Source organism: Salvia hispanica, chromosome 4 (assembly GCF_023119035.1).
Source record: "Salvia hispanica cultivar TCC Black 2014 chromosome 4, UniMelb_Shisp_WGS_1.0, whole genome shotgun sequence".
Lineage (NCBI taxonomy): Eukaryota > Viridiplantae > Streptophyta > Magnoliopsida > Lamiales > Lamiaceae > Salvia > Salvia hispanica.
The window spans coordinates 20,814,600-20,837,802 of record NC_062968.1 but is presented as its reverse complement, the minus strand read 5'-3'; the positions used below and the strand labels follow the sequence as shown (position 1 = coordinate 20,837,802).

General features: G+C 35.6%; 4 protein-coding genes and 1 long non-coding RNA gene across 7 annotated transcripts; 2 read left to right on the top strand and 3 right to left on the bottom strand.

The window, feature by feature from the left end:
• Positions 1-15: 15 nt before the first annotated feature.
• Positions 16-4,602, top strand: LOC125224034 (proline iminopeptidase). Its single transcript, XM_048127375.1, has 11 exons — positions 16-146; positions 612-829; positions 1,428-1,526; positions 1,609-1,719; positions 1,788-1,850; positions 1,979-2,072; positions 2,300-2,397; positions 2,777-2,878; positions 3,560-3,673; positions 3,963-4,037; positions 4,357-4,602. Exons 1-11 carry the CDS (start codon positions 38-40, stop codon positions 4,459-4,461), a joined length of 1,188 nt encoding a protein of 395 aa, XP_047983332.1. The 5' UTR covers positions 16-37; the 3' UTR covers positions 4,462-4,602.
• A 65-nt stretch (positions 4,603-4,667) lies between these two features.
• LOC125224033 lies at positions 4,668-7,666 on the bottom strand. Its single transcript, XM_048127374.1, has 9 exons — positions 7,377-7,666; positions 6,968-7,032; positions 6,822-6,883; positions 5,886-6,737; positions 5,726-5,804; positions 5,541-5,645; positions 5,331-5,462; positions 5,057-5,241; positions 4,668-4,979 (listed from the first exon to the last, which is right to left on the bottom strand). The coding sequence occupies exons 1-9, from the start codon at positions 7,567-7,569 to the stop codon at positions 4,835-4,837; spliced, it is 1,818 nt and encodes a 605-aa protein (XP_047983331.1). The 5' UTR covers positions 7,570-7,666; the 3' UTR covers positions 4,668-4,834.
• A 1,089-nt stretch (positions 7,667-8,755) lies between these two features.
• On the top strand, positions 8,756-11,352 carry LOC125221666. 2 transcript variants are annotated; one of them, XM_048123859.1, is made up of 2 exons: positions 8,756-8,882; positions 9,283-11,352. In XM_048123859.1, exon 2 carries the CDS (start codon positions 9,382-9,384, stop codon positions 11,137-11,139), a length of 1,758 nt encoding a protein of 585 aa, XP_047979816.1. In that variant the 5' UTR covers positions 8,756-8,882; positions 9,283-9,381; the 3' UTR covers positions 11,140-11,352. The 2 variants fall into 2 exon arrangements, with proteins under 2 accessions (XP_047979816.1, XP_047979817.1); XM_048123860.1 differs by having other exon boundaries at positions 8,767-8,882; positions 9,242-11,352.
• Positions 11,353-11,442: 90 nt separating this feature from the next.
• On the bottom strand, positions 11,443-14,917 carry LOC125221668 (LL-diaminopimelate aminotransferase, chloroplastic-like). The gene is made up of 9 exons (XM_048123861.1): positions 14,663-14,917; positions 14,140-14,207; positions 13,923-14,039; positions 13,448-13,510; positions 13,175-13,279; positions 13,012-13,062; positions 12,523-12,843; positions 12,048-12,254; positions 11,443-11,898 (listed from the first exon to the last, which is right to left on the bottom strand). Exons 1-9 carry the CDS (start codon positions 14,823-14,825, stop codon positions 11,605-11,607), a joined length of 1,389 nt encoding a protein of 462 aa, XP_047979818.1. The 5' UTR covers positions 14,826-14,917; the 3' UTR covers positions 11,443-11,604.
• Positions 14,918-16,442: 1,525 nt separating this feature from the next.
• Positions 16,443-21,305, bottom strand: LOC125185561. Of its 2 annotated transcripts, none has more exons than XR_007170171.1 (4): positions 21,023-21,305; positions 20,575-20,643; positions 20,401-20,476; positions 16,443-16,687 (listed from the first exon to the last, which is right to left on the bottom strand). It is a non-coding gene; the product is annotated as an uncharacterized LOC125185561 (long non-coding RNA). The 2 variants fall into 2 exon arrangements; XR_007170172.1 differs by having other exon boundaries at positions 20,954-21,042.
• Positions 21,306-23,203: the final 1,898 nt, after the last annotated feature.

Here is a 23,203-nt window from a genome sequence, read left to right as displayed (position 1 = left end):
TGGCTAATTTCCCAATTGAAATTGATCGGATTGAGCAATGAACATTGGTGTCGCAGTTGTCCCTCACAATAATCCTCTTTGTCTCTCTCTCACTCATATTTCTTCAACTCCCGCTCTTCCTCCGATCAATAATCCTACCACTCAAGGTCACGATCTCTCTCTCTCTCTCTCTCTCTCTCTCTCTCTCTCTATAGCTCACTGATTTTTCCTTGTGATCATCGTAACATAGAAGAAAGAAAAACAAATAGATAGGTTTCCTTTTGTAATTAAATGGGTAATGATTATTGGGGGCGAAAGGGATCAAGATTTGACCGTCCCAGAATTAGATAACCACAAAGATTGAATTTTTAATTTCTCCATCAATGGTGGTAATCAGTGCTTATGCTGCGTTAGATAGAGCATATGCACACACATACTGAAACAAGTGAATGACTGTCAGATTGATTATTTCTGTGGTATTGGATTTTGCATTCTGTTAATCTTGGTTACTAGAGAAATTGGTTGATTAGAGAATCTTTATCTTCAGATTATTTACTGTGAAAATGGTTATCTTTTGTCTGTCATTGGATGCTTCGTTGGTTGACTTTGTGAGGGGTGTGTCATGTGTGCAGGAAGGAGAAGAAATCTAGCGGTGCTCAGTCGAAACCGTAATCTTGATTACCATAACAGTGATAGGCTAGTGATCTCAGAGACTATGGCATCCAAGGGAGTGTCTCCTGAAGTGAATACGAGCCTTTATGCGGATATAGAGCCGTACAACACTGGCTTTCTAAAGGTTTCGGACATTCACACAGTATATTATGAGGAGTCTGGGAATCCAGATGGGCATGTGAGTTTTTGTTACCTCTCTACATCATGTGTACCTGTCTTGTGTCGTAGCTGCTATAAGATTTGTGTTAGTATCGAATGCACGTGGATGTCTTATGTGTAAATTCCTAACTTGGGTCATGGCAAGGGTGCAACTGTTTTAATTATTGGGAGAGTTCTTAATTTGGCCCAAATTTTGTTAGATGGGCACTAATTAGATGCTTGAAAAATGAAAAGGAACATATGATCAATTTCCGCATTTAAGATCATGCTTGGTGGAACAGAATTGGTGTCAGAAGGTTGATGCATTCCCAATCAGTCTTGATGAGAAGGAATGTGTATGAGCCGCAACCTGCTTCTCTAGATTTTGCTTTGAGTCTTCTTCCACTAAGCTTGTGAAAAAAATGCTATCTATATAAGGCAGAGTGTCAACAGTCACTTTTTCCTCTCTAACTTAACTGTCTGGATCATTTCTACTGTGATAATTTATTCTCAGTAGATTACATTATATAGGGTGTTGTCATGTTGTGCAATAATGAATTTCTCAAAGTTTTGCTTTGGCATCTTATGGATTAAGATCAACTATGTGCTGTCTTTTTTATGATCTTTTATTCGTGCAGCCAGTGATTTTCCTGCATGGAGGTCCAGGGGGTGGTACTTCATCTAAGAACCGGAAATTCTTTGATCCCCAGTTTTATAGGATCATTTTGTTTGATCAGGTTTGTGATTTTAATTATTTGGTTTAACGAAGCTAAGGAACACAATGGGTGACGTTTTCAATTTTAAATATTTCTCTTCCAGAGAGGCGCTGGTAAAAGTACACCTCATGCATGCTTGGAGGAGAATACAACTTGGAAACTCATTGAAGACATTGAAAAACTAAGAACACACTTACAAGTTTCAGAATGGCTGGTAACTGCTACTTCTTAATGCTTTGGTGGATGCCGCTTTATGTGTTTCATATCAATATACATTTACAGGTTTTCGGTGGTTCATGGGGAAGCACACTCTCCCTAGCGTATAGTCAATCACATCCTGACAAGGTTTCTTGTTTATCCTTTTTCATACTTCTCAAAAGAGATTATAGTTTTTTTGCATATTATAATGACAAATAATCATCTCGTTATATTGAACTGACTGTTGATTGCCTTTAACTTGCATTATATTCAAGGTGACTGGCCTTGTATTGAGAGGAATTTTTCTGTTGCGCAAGAAAGAAATTGATTGGTTTTACGAGGGTGGAGCTGCTGCCATATATCCTGATGGTATGCTACTCATTTTCTTAATAGTTCACCTAGAAGTTGTAATCTTTATAAAGGTATGTCCGACATGGCAACTAGACTAGTGTGGCTTCTGGCTTGTATGTACAGAGCTCTTGATGATTGAAAAAATGGGAACATAGTATTAGGTAGAAAGTGTAATGCATATTCTCCATTGTGCTGTTTGGTTTATCTGGATTTCTCAAGTTAATTCAAAATCATTGTTTTTGTAGCCTGGGAACCATTTAGAGATCTTATTCCTGAAAGTGAAAGAGGATGTTTCGTTGATGCCTACCACAAGAGGTTAGACTCCAGCGACAAGGAGACACAAGTAAGTATTGACATTCTCGTTTTGCTTTCTACGCAGTTGTTTTGTTGATTGCTTGTTGTTACTAAATATCTCCATTCTCCACGAAGCCATAAGTTTTGTCAGAAAAGCCTTTGGAAAAAAGTGTTCTTATGAGATCCTAGTGCCTTTTTTGCTGAAGTTGGTCATGCTAAGTTGTTGTTCTTTTTCTTATTCCTTTCTTAATTTTTGTGTTTTTTCAATCCTTATCTTTAACATTATGCATCCCATGAAATTGTGGGTTTTGGAGAACCTACAGTTACACATCTTAATTGGATTTGGGCCACATTATCTTACAAGTATACTTAGAAGCATTTTTATGGTCTGCCTTAAAGTTGTTTATCTCTATCTCTTGATAATGTAGTATGCAGCTGCTAGGGCATGGACCAAATGGGAAATGATGACAGCTCATCTTCTGCCCAATGAAGCTACCGCTGGACGAGGAGAGGATGATAAGTTTTGCTTGGTGAGTTCAGATGCATGTAATTAGCATTTTTTTCTCATTCTTTTATGAAAGACTTATAAAGCTACGCAAGATATGTAGAAAAGCTTGAATATCAAATTAGTTCACATTTAGTCATCTTCTGCCAGAACCATTTGTTTCTCTTTGGAATAACAGTTAGAAAATCTTAAATGGAAGTACTCTGTGTCTTATATTGAGTTGCATATTTTAAGATGGGATTCCAAACATAATCAGCCACAAGTACTTACTTATTCTCCCAAAATGTCAAAACTTGTTTCAATTAATGCATGCAACTGAAGCAACTTTCTTGTTTTCGAGAAGTGATGGATGAAGTGTTGGTATTTCGCCCAATGATTATCAATGTTTTTTAGTCTAGGACATCAATGTTTTAACTATTGATGAAGTGTTGGTATTTCACTCAATGATTATCAATGCCACCAGATCTATCAGAAATATGTAATCTTCGTGAAAATAATTATTTTCTTTTCAGTTTGCTGGATTCATTTGAACACAGTAGTGATGTAGTCCAAATTTCATGAAATTGCAAGGTTTCTGCAAATGGTTTCTGTTCCTTCAGTATCTGCAACATAAATTTTGGCTGAGAGCTTCCTGCTTTGGAATTTTGTATCTGTCTAATTGTTTTTGTGATTTTTCCATTAGATTAACTTTTTCCTCTTTCTCCAGGCTTTTGCAAGGATTGAGAATCACTACTTTGTCAACAAAGGTTTTTTTCCTTCAGACTCCTACCTGTTGGACAATCTTGACAAAATAAAGCATATCAACACTGTAATTGTGCAGGTTTGTTTACTAATACCTTTTTAATGGTAAAATATATAAAATCTTTAAATATAATTCTTGAATGTGGAGAATAATATTTGCAGTCCAGAGACTTCGATATGGTTATTCAGAATGTTGAATTATTTTGAGGAACTATTATATATCGATATTTTGTAGCATATGTGTTTGCGTGCCAGATAGTTTTTCTTACATTGTCTTGTCATAATTGGGAGCGTTTGAGTTTACGCCAGAAGAAAAAACATACTGAGTTTGAGACGCGTGATATTGAAGTCTCTGATTCATCGTGCAGGGGAGATATGATGTCTGCTGCCCCATGATGTCAGCATGGGATCTTCATAAGGCTTGGCCTGAGGCTGATTTTAGGGTGAGAATGCATTTCCACTTTTTCGACATTTTTGTCAATTAAAAAAAAAAATCCGCGTGATAGGACATCAGTACTATTGTTTTTTCTGATGCTGAAAATATCGAAGAGATATGTCTTGCAATGACTAATGAAGCTAACATATAGGTAAATATGACTAGTACAACAGAATTACCAAATTTTCTAAATCCTTAGGACTGAGGAGAGTTATTTTGGAGAAAGGAAAATACATTTGAATAGATGAAGCTTTTTTGTATGAGAAATTGAAGGATGGAAAAAGAATAAGTTTGATTTATATGAGTGAATTTGTTGGATTGCACAGGTGGTTCCTGATGCTGGGCATTCGGCTAACGAACCAGGAATATCGAGAGAACTTGTTGCTGCAACTGAGAAGATGAAGGTTATCATCAAGGGGGGTGCTCCCTAGACCTATTCTTATAGCCGGTGTTGCCTTTTCTAGTTCTGGTGATAATGTCGAATCAAACAGATTCGGTTGGGAATTAGTGTATTTCTGGTTCCGAATATTTCGACTTTGGTCTTTGGAAGGATTATAAGTATGATTTTGATATACTACTGAAATTATGAATTTCATCTTCTAAAGTTAAACAACTGAGTTTGTATAACACACTTGCCTTAATGCATAAAACAGAATCGACCAATATGCCGGTAGTTTGGTTTTTACACTTTACAATAACAGAAATGAAGTATGGCAGCAACCAAATAATAATTCAATAAATAATTGAACAAACAGGAGCAATCGTGGTCACAAAACTGTGTCGCTGTGTGTGCTCAACTTAGGTTCAGCGCCAACCGTTCCTCCTCACAGTCGCACCTGCCTTTCCAGTGCTCTGTGGTTCCGAAACTTGGGGTGAAGTTTCGTGTATCACGTCCAGCTTTTGACCGGGAATCAGCAATGAAACCAATTCCTGCTTTTTCGATTCAACCCTGCAAATATCAAAATATCCATTTTTATCTATCAACCATCTAAGTAAAGGCATGTTTGATTGAAGAGAGAGACTTACCCCTGAGGCCTCACGCGTTTGGGAACAGAAGATGATGTGAGTTTCCTGAACTTCTCCAACCTCTGCATAGCACTACTCTTCACCTTTTGCTCTTTAGGTTTATTACTTTCTGGTGTCATCGGAGCTGCTGATTTCAATCTCTCCTGCCGCTTTGGAGTCTTTGAAACCACTGCCGGGCTCCCTTTCTGCAAAAGTTAAATTCGCATCAGCTAAATCCTCTACTGCTACACTTGAAGGAAGTCTGAATTACTCCTAATGAATGAAAAATGCTTACTTGAATATCACTAGCGTTTTTCTTCTGTAACTTCCCACCTGGGGTGCTCACATTTGTATTTTCACATTGGCTAGCTGGGGAGTCTACACCGACTCTTCTATCCAAGGTGGCTTCTTTAAGAACACCTCTCTCCTGAAATTACAATGTGATTAGATCTCTGTTTGCTTTAATTTTCAAAAATTCAGCTGCTATGTGGAGATGGGTCCTCACATCAGTTCGTAGTCTAAATGGTTTAGGATTTGTGGCCTTTGGTTTCTTCAGCTTCATCACCGGACCACTCAAACCCTCTTTCAGAATATCATGTGCTTGCGTAACCTATGCAATCAATAATTTATTGCAATCGGTAACATGTTGCATGAAAAAATGTAACCAACAACAAAGTCCGAAAAAGAAACCTTCTTTCTAACTTGGTCGCATTTCTGGTGCACTCCAAAGATTTTTCTTTCATTTTGCTTCAGAATGTTGCTTGGCATTCTGCATACAATATGATACTGATTATTATCACTTCAAAAAGAGCTGAAAATATTTTTTCAACATGTTTATAGAGTTTCGAACCTGTTCTCATCAGAAGCTGCAACGTTTTCTTTGTCATCTCCATCCTCAAAGTCAAGTCCGTTTCGTTCTCCTTCAGAAGAATTGTTTCCATGATGGTCTACACAACTTTCTGAAGTAATGTTTTCATTCCCATTACACTCCTCAGCTTTTGCAACTTCTCCCTTTGAATAATCTGGTGAGGCAGAATCCAAGCACTGTGTCGCTGGTGGCACTGTCGAATGTGCTTCTTCATGACTAGATTCTTGAAGTCCAGACTCTTCACTGACTTTTGTGTCCAACTGTTTTCCAATAGCACAACTTTCTTCTTTCTTCAAGCTATGTGTCTCATCCCTTCCCAGAAATTTCTCACACTCCTGCTTCTGAGATAACTGTCCTTTGGTCTTTGTTCTAACTGATCTTCCCAATTTATCTTCTTGGCCTTTGCAAGTTTGTAGTGGTTTTCTTCTCTGACTCGAAATCTCAAGCTTATTCATCCCTTGGCATAACTTAGAGACAGGTGTACGCAGCTCAAAAGATGTCTTCACCTTGATGGCTTTCTTTGGAGAGCGAAAAACCAACGCCTTCGCCACCATTCGACTCTTTGGCACTTCAACATTGATACGCTTTGGATGCTGAACACTTCTAAACGAACTTTGATCAGATATGCTCTTCTTATTCCTTGGAGTGGTGAGATACTTTGCAGCAACCGGTTTCGTCTTTGTCACTGGTGTAGATCCAGGCTTCAAAAGGGGCCGAACGACCTTTTTCTTGCCCTCATCCATCTTCTTAGACATTGATGAAATGACAGCCATCCTTGACAGTCTTGGTTTGGATGATTTCGGAGGAGCTGAAAGTGGGCATTTTGTAGGTGTTCTGCAAAAGATATCATTCAATTAACAAGATGACAGTGTAGAATGGCTACCAAAAAAAACCTGCACGATGAGACTTAAAACATACCTCGAAGCATTTCTATCTAGTGCTTTTCGAAGCCTTACATTGGGACTCCTAGCTGCCATCACCTGTTTGAGCAGAACAAAAGAAGATTTAGTAATCCACACGAGAAGAGGCAATGCAGTGGTGAAATCAATGATTTGATGACTAACCCTAAGGACAAAATTGTTGTAGATTGCTTCAGAATCCATTTCTTCCTCATGCTTTTGGTCACATCCTGAAACAAAAATCAACATTCTTCTTCTTAAACACTAATATTCAAAGATTTTTAGGATATTATCCTGAAAATTGAAGATCAATTTCAACAGAGAGTTAAAAGTGATACAGAACCAAAGATCAATACATAAATCTACTTTGCTAACCGCAGCAATTCAATCAACAATACAATGAATAAGCTCAGAATTCCACAAAATTTGCAGTTAACTGAGGAAACCCCTCTCTTTCGCTCTCATTGCAAAATTACCACCAACAAAAACAAAGCCAACTGCAAAACCTAGATTCAGAAAAATCAAAATTCGGAAAGTAGAGAAGAGAGCCGAGATCTGGAATTTGGGAACTAACCGACGCGGAGGCAAAACCAGTAATGGTCGTCGGGGCTGTAGTGATCCGGAACAGTGAAGTCCACAAACTTCGGCGCCTCAATTTTATCGTAAAATTCGTCGTCCTCTCCGCCGTTGAGTGACCCGATCGAGTCTCGGTTTTCCGATGATGAAACTGATGAGAATTTAGTCGGAATTTCATTACACTCCTCCATTTTCAGTGAGATTAGTCCTTCACCGATATAAACCTCTCTCTCTCTGTGAATTATTAACGGAGCAAAAAGGGGTGGAGATGGAGCGTTGTGCACTTGTGTGAAGCGACAGCACAAGAAGAAATGAGAAAATTCAAATAGGAGCAGTCGGAAAGTAGCCGTTGGGATCTATCCTACGTGGCTGCTGGTTGTAGGAGAAATGCAATTCATTGGGCCTTCAGCCTATTGGGCCAGAATGTAGTGACCCAACCGAATTTATTGGCCCAATCCGCAAAATTGATTATAGAATTATTTGTCATTTTTCGCATTGTTTTTTCTACATTTTCCGATGTCTTAATCTTACCACGGACTAAAGGCCATTTATGGTCCTAAACATATGACGATTTTACGATTTTGGTCCATAACAAATGAAAACGCTCCGGATTTAGTCCATTTTTTATGGAGCTGTCAAAATTTTAACGGTCAACGACAATTAAATGAATTTTGACAAGATTAACAACTTTTTATTAGAATATTTAGCACCGCAAATGGCTTTTAGTCTTTTTATAACAAAACAATAACAAATGATAGGTTATTGTAGTATTAAAAGAAAATTGAGCGGTCTCGTACTTCATATTCTAATTAAAAGTTGTTAATCCAGTCAAAATTCACTTAATTGTCGTTGACGGTTAAAAATTTGACGGCTCCATCCAAAATGGACTAAATTCAGACCGTTTTCATTTGTTCAAGATGCAATAATTTAAAAGATAATGTTTTTGACCAAAAACGTAAAATCAACATATGTTTATGGCCTTCAGTCGTTTACTATCCAAATTTTTTTGGGATAAATTTGAAACTAAATTCAAATCGGCGCAAAATGTGTAAAATTTTATGTCAATTCATAGTAACATAAATTTGTATTAATATGACAGACGTGGATAATCAGACAACGTAGTTTTGTGTCAAAAAATTAAAAAATATATGAAGAATAAAATACGTTAGTAAGATTGAACGATTGAGAATTTTTAAAATTATGATTTATTATTTAAAAATTGTAGAACAAACTATTAATAAATGTGATTTTATAAAAGTGATCATCATTCCTAATAAAATAAAACTAAACAAAAAAAGTGAATGGGTCCAAAATTGATGTTGAGAAAAAAATAGAAAATTCCAAAATCTAAAAGTTAGAAAAGAACATGAAAATGTCGAAAGCTAAAATCTTGACCTCTCCCTCTCCTTCTCCTTCTCCTTCTCCTTCAGCCCTATTCCTTTCTTCTCAAACCCCAATCCCACCTCACTCTCTCTCATCGATCACTCCCCACTGTAACTCTCAGGTCAGTATCATACTCCAATTCATTCCCTCTTCGTCTGTTTAGCTCTATTGTAACTTTAATTTCATACAATTTCCTGTTTTCTGGGGTTTCTCTATTAATTTCCATGAAAATCTCCTCTCAATTTGATTGCAGCAATTCGCTTTCTTTTCGAGTAGTCCGAGCTGTTTACACTCTAATTAGCCTTTGTGATGAATAACAGTAATTCTTGTACTACTATTTACTTATTATTAGTATTATTGTGTTTGGATTTTTTTTAAGAACACAAAATATGAGGTTATTGAATCTTTGGTGTGTTTGGTTAAAATTATCATTTTATGTGTTAATGTTGCTGATTTCACCATTCTACCATTGGAATGCAGAATAACACTGTGTTTATTGTTTGTGATTTTGTGGACTCTAGAGTGTTTGTAGAGTTGCTAAGGAAATCATTGAATCGAATAAGCGGATTGGTTAATGGTTGTGTTGAAGAAACAGAACCTTTCTGTTGATACTCTGTTGTATGGAAGATCGCGATTTTGTTGTTGGCCAGGAGTTTCCAGACGTTAAGGCCTTCCGCAGTGCAATCAAAGAGGCCGCCATTGCACAGCACTTTGAGCTTCGGATTGTTAAGAGTGATCTCATCCGTTACATAGCTAAATGTGCTGCTGAGGGCTGCCCATGGCGCATACGTGCTGTGAAGCTTCCAAATGCTCCGACTTTCACTATAAGAAGTCTAGATGGAGCACACACTTGTGGGAAGAACGCGTATGCTGGGCATCATCAGGCTTCTGTGGACTGGATCGTCAGCTTTATAGAGGAACGGTTGCGTGACAACATAAACTACAAGCCAAAGGATATCTTGCACGATGTGTATGAGCAATACGGGATCACTATACCATACAAGCAGGCCTGGCGTGCCAAGGAGCGCGGACTGCAAGCCATATACGGCTCTTCTGAAGAAGGGTATTACCTCCTTCCGGTGTACTGTGAGCAGATCAGGAAGAACAACCCGGGAAGTGTTGCTGAGGTGTTTACCGCTGGCTCTGACAACCGGTTCCAACGTGTGTTTATTTCGTTTTATGCTTCTTTGAAGGGGTTCTTTGAGGGTTGCCTCCCTATCGTTGGGCTTGGTGGTTTTCCGCTAAAAAGTAAATATCTTGGCACGTTGCTTTCTGCAACTTCCTTTGATGCGGATGGTGGATTATTTCCGCTTGCCTTTGGTGTTGTTGATGTGGAGAACGATGAGAGTTGGATGTGGTTCTTGTCTGAGCTACGCAAGGCCTTTGAGATGCACACGGAGATCATACCGCATCTCACCTTCTTATCCAAATGGCAGAAAGGTATCGGGGATGCTGTGAAAAGGAAGTTCCCGGCTTGCTGTCACGCCGTTTGTATGAAACACTTGAGCGAAAGCATTGTTAGAGAATTCAAGAACCCCCGGCTTGTCCAGCTGCTCTGGAAAGCAGCATACGCCACTACTGCTTCTGCGTTCAAGGAGAAAATGGCTGAACTCGAGGAGGTCTCGGCAGAAGCATCGAAATGGCTACAACAACACCCACCTTCTCGTTGGGCGTTGTTGTATTTTGAGGGAACTCGCTATGGCCATCTCTCATCCAACGTCGAGGAGTTCAACCAGTGGATACTTGAATCCCGGGAGCTGCCAGTGACTCAGGTGATCGAACAGATCCACTGTAAGCTGATAATGGAGTTTGAGGAGAGGCGCGCCAGGTGCAAGTCGTGGTTCTCCATTCTCGCCCCGTCAGCGGAGAAGCACATGATCGAGGCCATGAATCGCGCTTCCACCTATCGAGTTCTTCGATCAGATGAGGTGGAGTTTGAGGTCCTCTCAGCTGAGCGTTCTGACATCGTCAACATCAGAACGCATTCGTGTTCTTGTCGTGACTGGCAGCTCTACGGGCTGCCATGCTCGCACGCTGTGGCAGCCCTCATCTCCTCCAAGAACCATATACATGCTTTCACAGCAAAGCACTTCACTGTGGCTAGCTACGCTGCTGCATATGCCGAAGAGATCAATCCCATACCGGGTAAGATCGACTTGAAGAAGGAAGGCGAGGGCGAGACCACCATGGACGATGAAACAAGGACTGTACGGCCTCCTAAGGTTAGGCGGCCTCCCGGACGCCCCGAGAAGAAGCGAATGTGCGTGGAGGATCTCAACCGGGAGAAGCATACCGTCCATTGTAGTCGATGCAATCGAACCGGGCATTATAAGTCCACTTGCAAATCGGAGGCTTGTAAGAGCATACAACAGATGTAGGTTTCTCAGTTTTGTAATTTAGGTTGAAGCTGTTCTCTTCTCTCCTGTCTCTCTCCAAAATAGGGAGTAGTAAATGTTTTGTATAATAGAATTCTTAATGCACTTCAAATGTGCCTAGATTATAACAAGAACTCAAGAAGGGTTGTTTGTATGTATGTAAATATACAAACTTTCAATATTTTTCTTTCAACTTTTTTAGTGTTTTTGCTTCTACATTAGTTTTTCCCTGAATCTTATTTTTCTAATCTAAATAGAAAGGTTGAGTCTTTACATTCAAATCATTTTCACTATATGAAAACATGGTTTCCACTGTAAAATGGAGTTGATACTTTTTATTCAAAGAAAAGTGTGTTAAACAGTCTGTTACAACACAGGCTTTTTACTAGTGATGGAGAAAACGAACAAAGCATGTAGATTCAAGATTCAAGATTCAATTCAAGCATTAGAGCCATTGCTGATAGGGTTTTACTTGTACAGCTCCTTGAATCTTCTACAGGCTTCGAGAACATTCTCCCTGTGCCCGAAAGCGCTGACCCTGACGAAACCTTCGCCACCAGGCCCGAAGCCACTTCCGGGGGTGGTGACGACATGGGTCTTCTCCAGAATCTCACTGAACACATCCCACGAGCTTCGGCCGGGAAAGTGCACCCAAACATATGGTGCATTTTTGCCTCCATAAACCTTAAACCCGAGCGAATTGAACGTGTCAACGATGATAGCTGTGTTTTCCTTGTAGAAACCAACCACCTCATGCATTGCCTGCACATAGAAGAGTCATGCTCATCATTCCAAGGATCATTCATTTTCTTCTAATCATCTTTAAGCTTTCTTGAATGTGATGTTCTTGAAGAAATTGCTAAAGATTGAAAATGGGGAAGAAAAAGAAAAGATTTGGACAACGAATCGACCTTGATGCCTTCAGGTGAAACGCAGGCGAGACCACCAGCTTGAGCAATGTTAGATGCACCGTTGAAACAGGTACACACTATGCGGTTGAAGTCCTTTGCCACTGGAAAACCATCAGAATATTGGAGCTCTTTCGGAATGGCTGTCCAGCCAAGACGAACTCCGGTGAATCCAGCATACTTGGAGAAAGAAGAAACTTCAAGCGCAACCTGCAACCAATAGGAATGACCAACTTAGGAACAAAAGATTAGTAAGGGGAACTCTATCTTCATGAACATGTTCTCATCTTCAAACATTTTTCATGCTTTCTCTTGAAAAATGTGAGAGACTACAAATTTATGACAAGCGTACCATTATTGCAGTGTATGTAGTGTAGAAATAAAAGAAAGGATGGATCTAATAACATCTTATAAATATAAGACACAAGCATACAAATAATAATTTCGTTGGATTAGAAATTTTGGATATAGCACAAACCTCTTTAGCTCCAGGAATCTCAAAAATGGATCTCGGACTATCATCTGAGACGTACATAGCATAAGCAGAATCATAGACTATTATAGAACCATTTTCTTTAGCGAACTGTACAAGCTTGGTTAGTTGCTCTCTTGATGCAGCAGAACCGGTAGGGTTATTTGGAGAACAAAAGAAGATGATGTCTGTCCGGCCAACAGTGGACAAATCAGGAAAAAACCCATTTTCTGGCGTGCACCTCATGTACTCAATATTGGCATACTTCTCCACGTCCTTCTGAAACATCCCAGTCTGGCCCAGAATAACGCTAGAATCCACATAAGCCTACAGAGAGGCAATATTTCATAAAATTCCAAAGACGATAAAAGGTAAATTTTCTATGTGGGACAGCCAATAGATCCTCATGCTGCTAACAGTTACTCCGTATAACAGTTCATTAGCAGCAGACAATAAGGAGGCAAGCAAGAATAAAATAAAGCATAATATATTTACCGGGTAAGATGGGTCTTGAACAGCCATTGTCACATTAGATCCAAAAAGGACCTGCCAAACAAGAATCAGATAAAAACTCTAAGCAACCAACAAGCTATATCCAGTAACAAATGCCCTTGTACATTGCAGACCTTTACCCAAAATAGAAGTGAAAAAGGCTAACCTGGAGGCGAGATATGTCACTTTTCGCACCATCAGATACAAATATATCATTCTCTTCGATGCCAAGGCCAGCGTAATAGGTTGAAGCAATGGCAGCTCTCAATTTCTGTTAAGAATTAAGTTAGAAAAAATATGTGTATTTGTTTCTCCATATCTATGGCCACCAAACCTCTCACTCAGATTGGAAAAAGAAAAAAATGGGATACTGGTGGAGGGGGAAAGGGGGCAAAAGAAAACAAGGAGCATAAAACAGAAGAGATATGAAGATTACTACCTGTTCACCTTGTTCGGCACCATAACCGCTGTAACCAGAGACTGTCGACAGCACTTCTGATCTCTGATAATAAGAACAATGGTCATCATAATATGTGGAAGAGCATCAATATTCAATAAGAAATAAGAGCACAACATAGTTACATACTATGCTAAACATGTAGAAACAATAGTGTCCCAATCTACCAAACCCAATTGTTTTCTGACAATTTTGATTAAACTAGTTACTAAGTACAGCCTTTGGGACCAGGACCATAATTTCTACTGATGCAAACACACACAAGGGGAAGATACAAGAAGAGATCAATCTCGCCTTAAATTTACTTCTCAGGGGAGTGAGTCCACATGCACACCCATATAAGAGTAAGCTTCAATCCCCACACGCATGATATGGTGATGTCCAATCGACATATCAAGTTTACCCTCGTAAAACAATAAATCTATAAAGAATTATTCATGAGGCTCAAAACCAATACCTTTGACATGGCAGAAGTAATGACTTCTGGAATTGGCTCAGTTGTGTCACCAATTCCAAGGCTGATAACTTTAGCATCTGGATTTTTAGCGATGTGTGCATTTCTCCGTCTTGCTATCTAAATAGCACAGGCATAATGAGATTCTAATCAACTACACTTGCATTAGATAAAACAAGAATCATCAAACAAAATTAGAAACAACAGACCCGAAACAGACCTCGGGAAAGAGATAGCCAGCTTGAAGCTTAGCTAGATTTTCATTGCGCGCCACATTCGTCTTGTAAGCTTCATCAAAAGTAGCACCAACAGTCAGAATACTGAACTAAAATTAATGCCTTAAACAATCTCTACATAATGGAAGAAACCAATCAGAGCACATTCAAGAATAACATTCACATCCTCATGAGCAAAACTCTCTCTTTAAGCCCAACTCCAATATTCGTCTTATCAATCTGTTGCATTCGTCACTACACATCCATAGCTGCCACATCTCCTTATTGTTTTTGCTAATTCAAGCAGAAGTTCCAAATTGTTCTTAAAATTCAGCTCTCTCATCTTACCAAGCTTCCTTACTCCGATTTAAACACCAAAAAAAAAAAAAACAATTTTTTTAAGGGGGAAACAAACAGAATTCGTAAATTCCAGATAAAATTAAAAAAAATTGCAACTTGATTGATAATTGATAACAGAAGGATTGAAAAAAGAGAGGACGTGATTGAATAATGAGAGAAATGAGGCACCAGTTTTCTCAGCTGACGGCGTAGCAACACATTTGACAACTGCACTCATTCTCCCCGCCACGGAAACATGAGAAGGCCTGAGGGACTTGAGATTGTTGTGAGCGAGGAAAGTGGAGGTGGATGCGGAGAGAGAAGTGGAAACATTTTGGTGAATCGCCGACATTTTGAGCTCAGAGTGTGGAGGATGAGAGGCTGAGGCTGCTGCTGTGTTGCAGAGTTATACAGAGTTCAAAGCCGCCAATTGTGATGATTTGCAATTTTTTAAGGTTTAATTGAAACCCTAGACTCAGATGGACTAATTCTGTTTTTTTATGCTTCTTTTACAAATTTGTTTGATCGGAATACTGATTAAAGTTTGTCTAGATGTTATTTTGGTAATAAAATTGCAGCTTAGTTGATAAAAAAAAAATTATTTATTTAGTAAGTAAAATACTTTTCTACACTATGTAAAAGTTCATAGAATAAATTAAGAATCATTATTAAATAGGGGCATTTATTTTGATATTTAGATAAGTGTAGCAAATTTGAGTTATACTAGTAGTCCCTTCGTCCAGTGGATGCGTTTTTTTCGGCACATAATTTAAAAGAATTATGCTAAACGAGTTAAGTACATAAAGAATAAAGTAGTACTAGAAAATAAAAAAATAAATAGAATAAAGTAAAAGAGAGTAAAATAATATGTCATTCGTTTCAACTAAGTTGAGACTTGAGACATAACTTTTGGACACGAAACTTTTGGACACGGAGATTAAGAAAATTGTGTTGAAAAGTATGAGAGATAAATAAAGTAGGAAAGATAAAAAGAGAGCAAGTAGATAGTGGAATAAAGTAGGAGTGATTCGATGTTTTGTTTTTTTTTCTAAAAAAATGATTCAACTTATTTGGGATATCCCAAAAAGAAATGCGACTCCATTTAGTTGGGAGGGAGAGAGAATAAATGAGAAGAAATATGTTAATTATTAAAAAGATACTATGGAACTACTAGGCAAAAAATTACCTAACCAATCTATACATATATAAAGCCACAGTTTTGGCTGGCCCACTTTTCCCTCCAACTTTAATAAAATGTGTACTGATCATATCATATAAAATTTTCTCATATTATATAATTATCTTTATTCCATGTTTCCATTGTTTTAATACAAGAAAGCAATTTCAAATGATAAAAACAGCTTTAAAGAATGATGTAAAGGAACAAACATTTAAGATCCAATAGATATATAAATAAGTCCAAGTGAAACAGCTATTAAAATTACTTCTTAGACAATAGATAAAAGACCTGAACTGTGTAAAGTGGTATATGAATGACAAACTGTGTAAATTGGTGCAATATGAATGACAGAAGTTAAGCTGTCAGATTCTGTGTAAAGTAAGTGGTACATTTCATATTCCCTTATACATCTATAATCTAAAATAAGATATCTTTGGCTTAGTCTTTAACAATTCAATCCACTGAATTCCTGCACAAAAACAAACAAGAGGCAGGGAGTAATAAGACCAAAGTAATAAGATCCAATAGATATATTAATTAGTCAAAAACAAACATGAGGTACGAGTAATAAGAAACATTATACAGACCTTATTATAATTAACTAAAACAATGATATATTTAAAAATAAATCTCAAGAAAGAAGTTAACAGGTATACACCTTAACAATTTCACAAGTACATACTAATTGTATGTAGTACAACACTAAGTTTTACATGATAAATAATAAGAGCAAAAGTTGCAACAAAACTAAAAACATCACTAAATCTGAGGTTAAACTATGAGCTCAACAATAAACAGTGCTTATTACACATGATTCTATTGAAAAACTAATTTTAATCCAATTATCCAAAGGATATATGTAAAACCAGATTCAAATTCAAATTTCAAAAAATGAGCCAAAGCACACACACTCCTCTATATATAGAACAAAAGACAAGGACCAACAATGCCTCTGTTTACTTTGCTCAAAGATCTTCAACCACACACTTCAAAGTGGGTAATCAAAACTAGATGTGTTAGAGCATATGAAGTTTCTGCAGGAAGCAACAAGACAAATATAAGCTCCCTTGATTGTGTTCTTGAAGATAAGGAGGTATGCATCGAAATTTACAGATTTACAGCTTCATTATCAGTAATAAGATATTCTAATTTTTACATATTTTTATTGCAGGGGACTCAGATTCATGCAAGTTTCCCACGTGATATAATGCATAAATTCAAAGACCAAATCAAAGAAAACAAAGTGCTATGTATTCGCAATTTCTTTGTGAATAGAAACCGTGTAACAAACAGAGTCACTACAAACGAACACCGCCTATTTATGAACCCAAAAACTGAAGTTCTTGAAGTGGAAGACCAGAAATTTCCAGAACATGTCTTTCAGTTCAAAAATTTCAAAGAAGTGGCAGAGATAAAAAGAATTGACAAGGAGCCACTATTTGGTATAATTCCTTTAATCTTTTGTGGTTTTTGTTAAAGCTTTATACAAATTATATACAAATACAATTTATTTATTGACACAGATATAATGGGTGTTGTGGTGGATACTGGAAATGTGGTGACACAAGGAAACTCTAAACTCCTAGAGTTGCAGATTATGGATAAGTAAGACATCTTTGCTTTGATATATGTTTTAAACACATACTAAGTAACATATTATATTTTCTATGACTAGGCACAAGAAAATTTATTGCACATTGTGGGGAGAACATGTAGACTCTTATTTACATCAAATGGAGACTTTTAAAATTGAAACCATTCCAATCATAATTGTGAGATTCTGCAAAGTCAACATGTTTAAAGGTAATGATTTGAGTACAGTAACATATAGCATTTTTTATATATCACAGAAACTATATATTTTGTATTCTAATATTTGTATGATAAATGCAGGTGAAAACAGGGTTGGAACATATTTTAATGTCTCTAATGTGCTACTAAACTTTGACTGCAAAGAAGTACATGATCTACGCAAATGGTAAACAACACTTATTAGAAAAACATTTTATAGACACAAGTTACAAAATCTATTCTAATAACCATATTACACAGGATTTCTGGAGATACAAGGATTAGTCTTACAAAACAGAATGTTGGAAAAATTATCAAAAAGGCTCTTGATGAATATGAGGATCTAAAAATAACAAGCCTTGAGGATGTACTCTGCTTAGAGGTTCTTTGCAATATAACTTACACATTTGCAATCTTCTAATTGCATAGTAAATGAAAAAAATTATTATGTAATTAAGTTTGTTGATGCATGGACACAGGAAGGAAACTACTGGATTTGTGGAAAGATAGAGACAATGCTTCCTCACTATGGGAAATGGTTCTATTTGTCATGCAAAATATGTGGCAAAAAAGTTGATAAAAAAGGAGAACAATACTACTGCACCAAATGCACAAAACACTATCATGAAGCAATTGAAAGGTACTCTTTCTTTTAAAGCAGTTTATTTGTTTCATATTTGTATTTCAAAAAAGAACTACTAATAAAATTGTTTATTACAGATATAGGTTTGTTGTTAATGTAGTAGATCCAACCTACAATGCATCACTATTGATATGGGACAGAGAGAGTCGCCAAATGATGGGAAAAAAAGTTGGAGAAGTTGTACTAGCAGATAATGAGGTATATATATAAGTATTATATAACAATATTTTAGGTTTGTAAACCAATATTATTTATTGAATAATATAATTTTATTTTCAGATAGGAAAAGAGGACTTCATACCATCAGAAATTGAAGAGAAAATCCTTGGAAAAACTTTTCTATTCAAAATAATCCTGCGTAATGACATGGAATACAGAGTGAATTACCCTTTTAGTGTTATCAAAATATGCACTATACCACATGTAATAGAGAAATATGTGCCAGCATCTCTTAACTCAAACAATACTGAAGTAGGAGAATCAAGCTTAAGTTTCAGTGACCTTCTCTTTGGATCAGACATTCTTAATGAGGTATATATTCTCAAATACAAAAAATTTATATAATAAATATTTCAAAGGGCTAACATAATTTTTGGCTGTTGTATTGGCAGATGGGAGATGATGGCATGCATAAACCAATTGCATCAACTAAAACATGTGCAAAAGGTGAAGAATGGATTATGAAAGCATCACTCAAAAGAAACTTGGAGGAAGATTTTGATAATTGCATGCAGGAAAAAAAGCTTAAGAGTAATGATGAGCAGGAGGGTTGAAGATAGATGCTTAGGGTTTAAAATCAAGGAAAGGCCAATCCTTTTGTTTTTTGGATCTGATGTTTTATTAAAAGCATTAGACTGTAAATAGAGGGTATTAGTAATACCATCACTTAGATGTAGTGAATGCAATTAAGATTGGCCTGTTATGTATTAGGATGTTCCTGCTGCTGTTTTAGTATGCTCTTTTAGTATGTGGAATATAAGTAATGTCTATTAGTATTTTAGTTTCAATTGCTAAATATAATTAAAAACTATTTTTATATATCGATCTATAAATATAATAATTTTATAAAAGCAGAATTTAAGGGAACAAATAAACAATAGAATAAATATTATGTTAAGTAGTTAATTAATTAATACACTTAGGTATTGTGAAACATCCAAAACTTGAAACAATGCAGTACATAAGAGAAAAAACAACTCAATCAATAATAAATGAATTTAATTTATTTATTAATACACTAAGGTGTAGTAATTTATTTACTAATACGCATCCAAAAGTGGAACTAAAGCAACACATATGATAACAGATAATTCAATCAGTAATAAATAACATGTTTAGTTTATATACTAATACACTAAGGTGTAGAAATTTATTTACTAATACACTAAGGTGCAATGTTACATCCAAAAGTTGAACTAATGCAACATATAAGATAACAGAAAATTCAATCAGTTAAAAATAACATGTAGTGGAATAAAAAAATAAATATTTTAAACATGAGTTTAATTTGTTTCAGAACATAAATAGACCTTTGAGGATTCTTATTCTAAATGAACGGGTCATTTTAAAGAAGAGAGTATTAACTAAATTGAGTTACATATTATAATAGAAAAAAAGTTTGAAAGTAAAACAATCCAACATAAAAAGAAATAATATAAACAATTAACAAATAATCTTAATTCTTAAACTTACAAGCGTACATATAGACTAATTACTAAAATTTAAGTGGACTCTATATTCACCTAATAAAAGGTGATATATGCAGATATTTTGACCATTAGTTATCTAATAAGTTAGAAAAATTGTTTAAAATTGAGTTAACTCTATATTACACTAAAGAAGCATTCATTGACCAATGGTTATTGGTCACTTTTAATACAGTTGCATTGTTAACCGTGATCTGTGATAAACCCTAACTAATACCTATATCAACTAAGAATTACATAGGTGATCACAATTAAAATTTAAAATATTTATTTATCAGTGGACAACCATAAATACTCTCAGAAGAAAATTTTTAAAATCACATAGAAGACTCAACCCTCAGTTAATCATTTAGATATTCTGCTACTCCTTTATTTCGTAATAATAATACCATTACTAAGTATGCGCATGTTTGTTGTTAACAGAAATCAAAGATTGAGGAAGAAGACATTATATGCCACACTCTGCAACTATGAAAAGGCTTACAAAATCTACAAAGCTTACTTCATCTATTGAAGCCCAGACACAAAACAAGACAGGTATTTTCAATATATGTTTTAAGCTTTGTAAAATGAAAATTATGCAGTTAGGAAGAAGTTTAGGACATACCTATTGCAGCATATTAGCCTGAATTTGGAAGAAAATCGATACTGATCGTTTTCTTATCTGGTGGTTTCTCTTTAAGCTGCATATATGTAGTTTGATGTCAATACCTAAATGTTAATGAAATAGTTCCCTAATAGAGAGTAAATACTAATGAGTAGAAGGAATAAGAAACTTAACTTATTGATACAATAGCTTGTATGCACGGCAAATTAGTCTCCAGATCATCTTCTTGGCGTTGTTTCAATCCTAAAGAGACATAGATTAGATTGAGGTCAACATCCATATGTGCAAAATCTTAGAAAAAATTTAGAATGCGACTGGATATTCAAAAAAAATTCGTAGTATTTCGCAAAAATTCCAAGCGGAATGAGCATACTTTACATGCCCATATAAATCACAGCTAGAATACGACCGAACTTCCATCGCATAATCAAGGAAGCTCTAACAATAGTTGTAGATTTATGCTTAAATGATAGATCTACAGCCGAGATTAATGTAGAGTAAAGTACAAAAAGGTAAAAATTATAGATCTGGAGTATGAATGTTAGATCCTAACCATTGAGGGGCAGGAAATTGGCAATTCCATCATTTCTAGAAAAAATTCAAAATTATAACAAACACTTACAAGTTCAATATAGATCTAAATGTGATGCGCTACAGTCAAGCTAACAATCGCAGTTGTCATAGATCTATGGTTATAAGGTAGATCTAGAACCGAGATTAGTGTAGGATGACCTTTTCTTCACAGATCAGGAGCATTTTTGTGGAATCCTACCCATTGAGGTGTAGGAAATAGCCACTTCCACCATTTCTGATCAAAAAAATCGAAAACTATAGAAAAGCTTCAACTCGATTGTTCTTAAAAATAAGCAATCTGGGTTAATCTTTGAATACTATTTTAAAATAAATCTAACAAAAATAAAAAAGGATGCATTTCATATAGAGTGAATGTGAATATTGCAACAAGACCTATATTAAAAAAAGAGAGAGAATCCGTTTGATTTGAGCACTGGAGAAAATATGAATCGATATTATAAATGAAGATAAATTTAGGGTTTGCTCATATTAATGAGCATTTATTTTGTGGGCTTTTGGTAGATGTGGCGATTTTAGTCCATTAGGGTTTGCTCATATTAATGAGCATTTATTTTGTGGGCTTTTGGTAGATGAGGCGTTTTTTAGTCCATTACTAGATAAAAATAATGCCTAATTGTTTGCATTCACTTCTCTCTCATCACATGTGTATAATATTTTTGGGGAAGAATCCTATGCTACGGATTAGTATAGGTGTAGTATGTGTATCGATTATTTTGGGAAGTAATATGTGTATAATATTTTGGGGAAGAATCCTATGCTACGGAGGAATTCACAACACCCTTTCCATTATATTTTCCATTTTCCTTTTTTTTTTTGACATATCAATCAATCAAAATAACAATAATATTCAGTGTTTTGATTTATAATTAGTTATTTTATTCTTTTAGTTTTTTGGAGGTTTTATGCATGTTTTATTAATTATATATCTTTACAACATGTCTAATGCAGAAAAAAATATATTATGCAATGTATATAGTTGGTATTACTATAATTTAGCTTACATAAAAAACATTAACTAATGTCAAATTTGAAAATTAGAGTTTATGGTTATATTAATAAATTGATCAAATTTAATGTGAGAGAGAAAGTGTGAGGGGGAATAGATATTTAATGTAAGATAAATTAAAAAAGAAAAAGAAAAGAAGAGAGCGTTGGTTTTGTGTCGTCGGCTACGGCAATTTGGTGGTTGTGTGTTGGGAGAGAATAGCTTTTATATGGTTGTATAGATTATGGTTTTAATCACAAGTATATTAATTTAATTAGTTATAGTCTAATTCATTGAATTAATTTCGTACTAATCTAATGTAATATATTTGGGCTCATTATTTGAACTATACTATTAAATTTTTATAGTTAATAAGTTTGGGCTCATAATTTTCTATAATTTGGTTTATAGAAGTATTCCTTGAATTATTTTTTGTTTAACTCAAATGTACTAATATTATTATTTTTTTGAAGTTTATGTTGGTGGATCCGTTGAAAGTCCTATTATTATAAGTGATGTTGTTCGTGATGATCTTACGGAAGAGAGCACTATTGTTTCGTCTTCATTGTATCAATGTGGAGGTATTTTTTTATTTCTATTGGGATTTAATTTTATTATTTTTTTATTTATGTAAATGTAATGCATATGAGTATACTACATTTGATAACTATTTTTATTGTTTATCTTTGTTAATATTATTATAATAATTGAAAATTAAAATTATTATATTGAACCATTTCATTGCTCCTAACGTTTTTTAGTTTTTGTTTTCTATTTTCATTTGTAAATATGTTAATAGAAGTACAAATTTAATGATATTTAATTTTTTATTTGTAGATTATTGGGATATTGGTGATGCTTTGTTCTCCTGTTCGTATTGTGGTGCGTTGTTTTGGTATGAGGAACGTCTTGGCAAACCGAATAAACCCAAGAGTCCGAGATATTCCCTTTGTTGTATGAATGGGAATATTGAGCTTCCTTTGATGATAACTCCTCCCGAAGTTTTATTGCGTTTGATGTTCTCTAACGATGCCAAAAGTGTTCACTTCTTGAAAAATATTCGTTCATATAATTCTATGTTTTGTTTTACTTCTTTGGGAGGTAAAATTGATAATAGTTTGAACACCGGTCGTTCTCCTCCTGTTTTTCGTTTATATGGTCAAAATTACCACTTAATTGGTAGTTTGCTACCACTGCATGGTGCACCTCCCAAGTTTGCTCAAT

What these genes read in the sequence shown, in the direction of transcription:
- LOC125224034 (XM_048127375.1), top strand. Translation starts at nt 38, where the DNA reads ATGAACATTGGTGTCGCAGTTGTCCCTCACAATAATCCTCTTTGTCTC. An exon ending in GGATCATTTTGTTTGATCAG is followed by an intron (nt 1,527 to 1,608) that starts GTTTGTGATTTT and finishes TTTCTCTTCCAG; the next exon opens with AGAGGCGCTGGTAAAAGTAC. An exon ending in GGCCTGAGGCTGATTTTAGG is followed by an intron (nt 4,038 to 4,356) that starts GTGAGAATGCAT and finishes TGGATTGCACAG; the next exon opens with GTGGTTCCTGATGCTGGGCA.
- LOC125221666 (XM_048123859.1), top strand. Translation starts at nt 9,382, where the DNA reads ATGGAAGATCGCGATTTTGTTGTTGGCCAGGAGTTTCCAGACGTTAAG.
- LOC125221668 (XM_048123861.1), bottom strand. Translation starts at nt 14,825, where the DNA reads ATGTCGGCGATTCACCAAAATGTTTCCACTTCTCTCTCCGCATCCACC. An exon ending in CTGGCTATCTCTTTCCCGAG is followed by an intron (nt 14,040 to 14,139) that starts GTCTGTTTCGGG and finishes TGTGCTATTTAG; the next exon opens with ATAGCAAGACGGAGAAATGC. An exon ending in GTGACATATCTCGCCTCCAG is followed by an intron (nt 13,063 to 13,174) that starts GTTAGCCTTTTT and finishes CTTGTTTGGCAG; the next exon opens with GTCCTTTTTGGATCTAATGT.
- LOC125224033 (XM_048127374.1), bottom strand. Translation starts at nt 7,569, where the DNA reads ATGGAGGAGTGTAATGAAATTCCGACTAAATTCTCATCAGTTTCATCA. An exon ending in GCAGCTTCTGATGAGAACAG is followed by an intron (nt 5,805 to 5,885) that starts GTTCGAAACTCT and finishes TATTGTATGCAG; the next exon opens with AATGCCAAGCAACATTCTGA. An exon ending in AAAACGCTAGTGATATTCAA is followed by an intron (nt 5,242 to 5,330) that starts GTAAGCATTTTT and finishes TAACTTTTGCAG; the next exon opens with AAAGGGAGCCCGGCAGTGGT.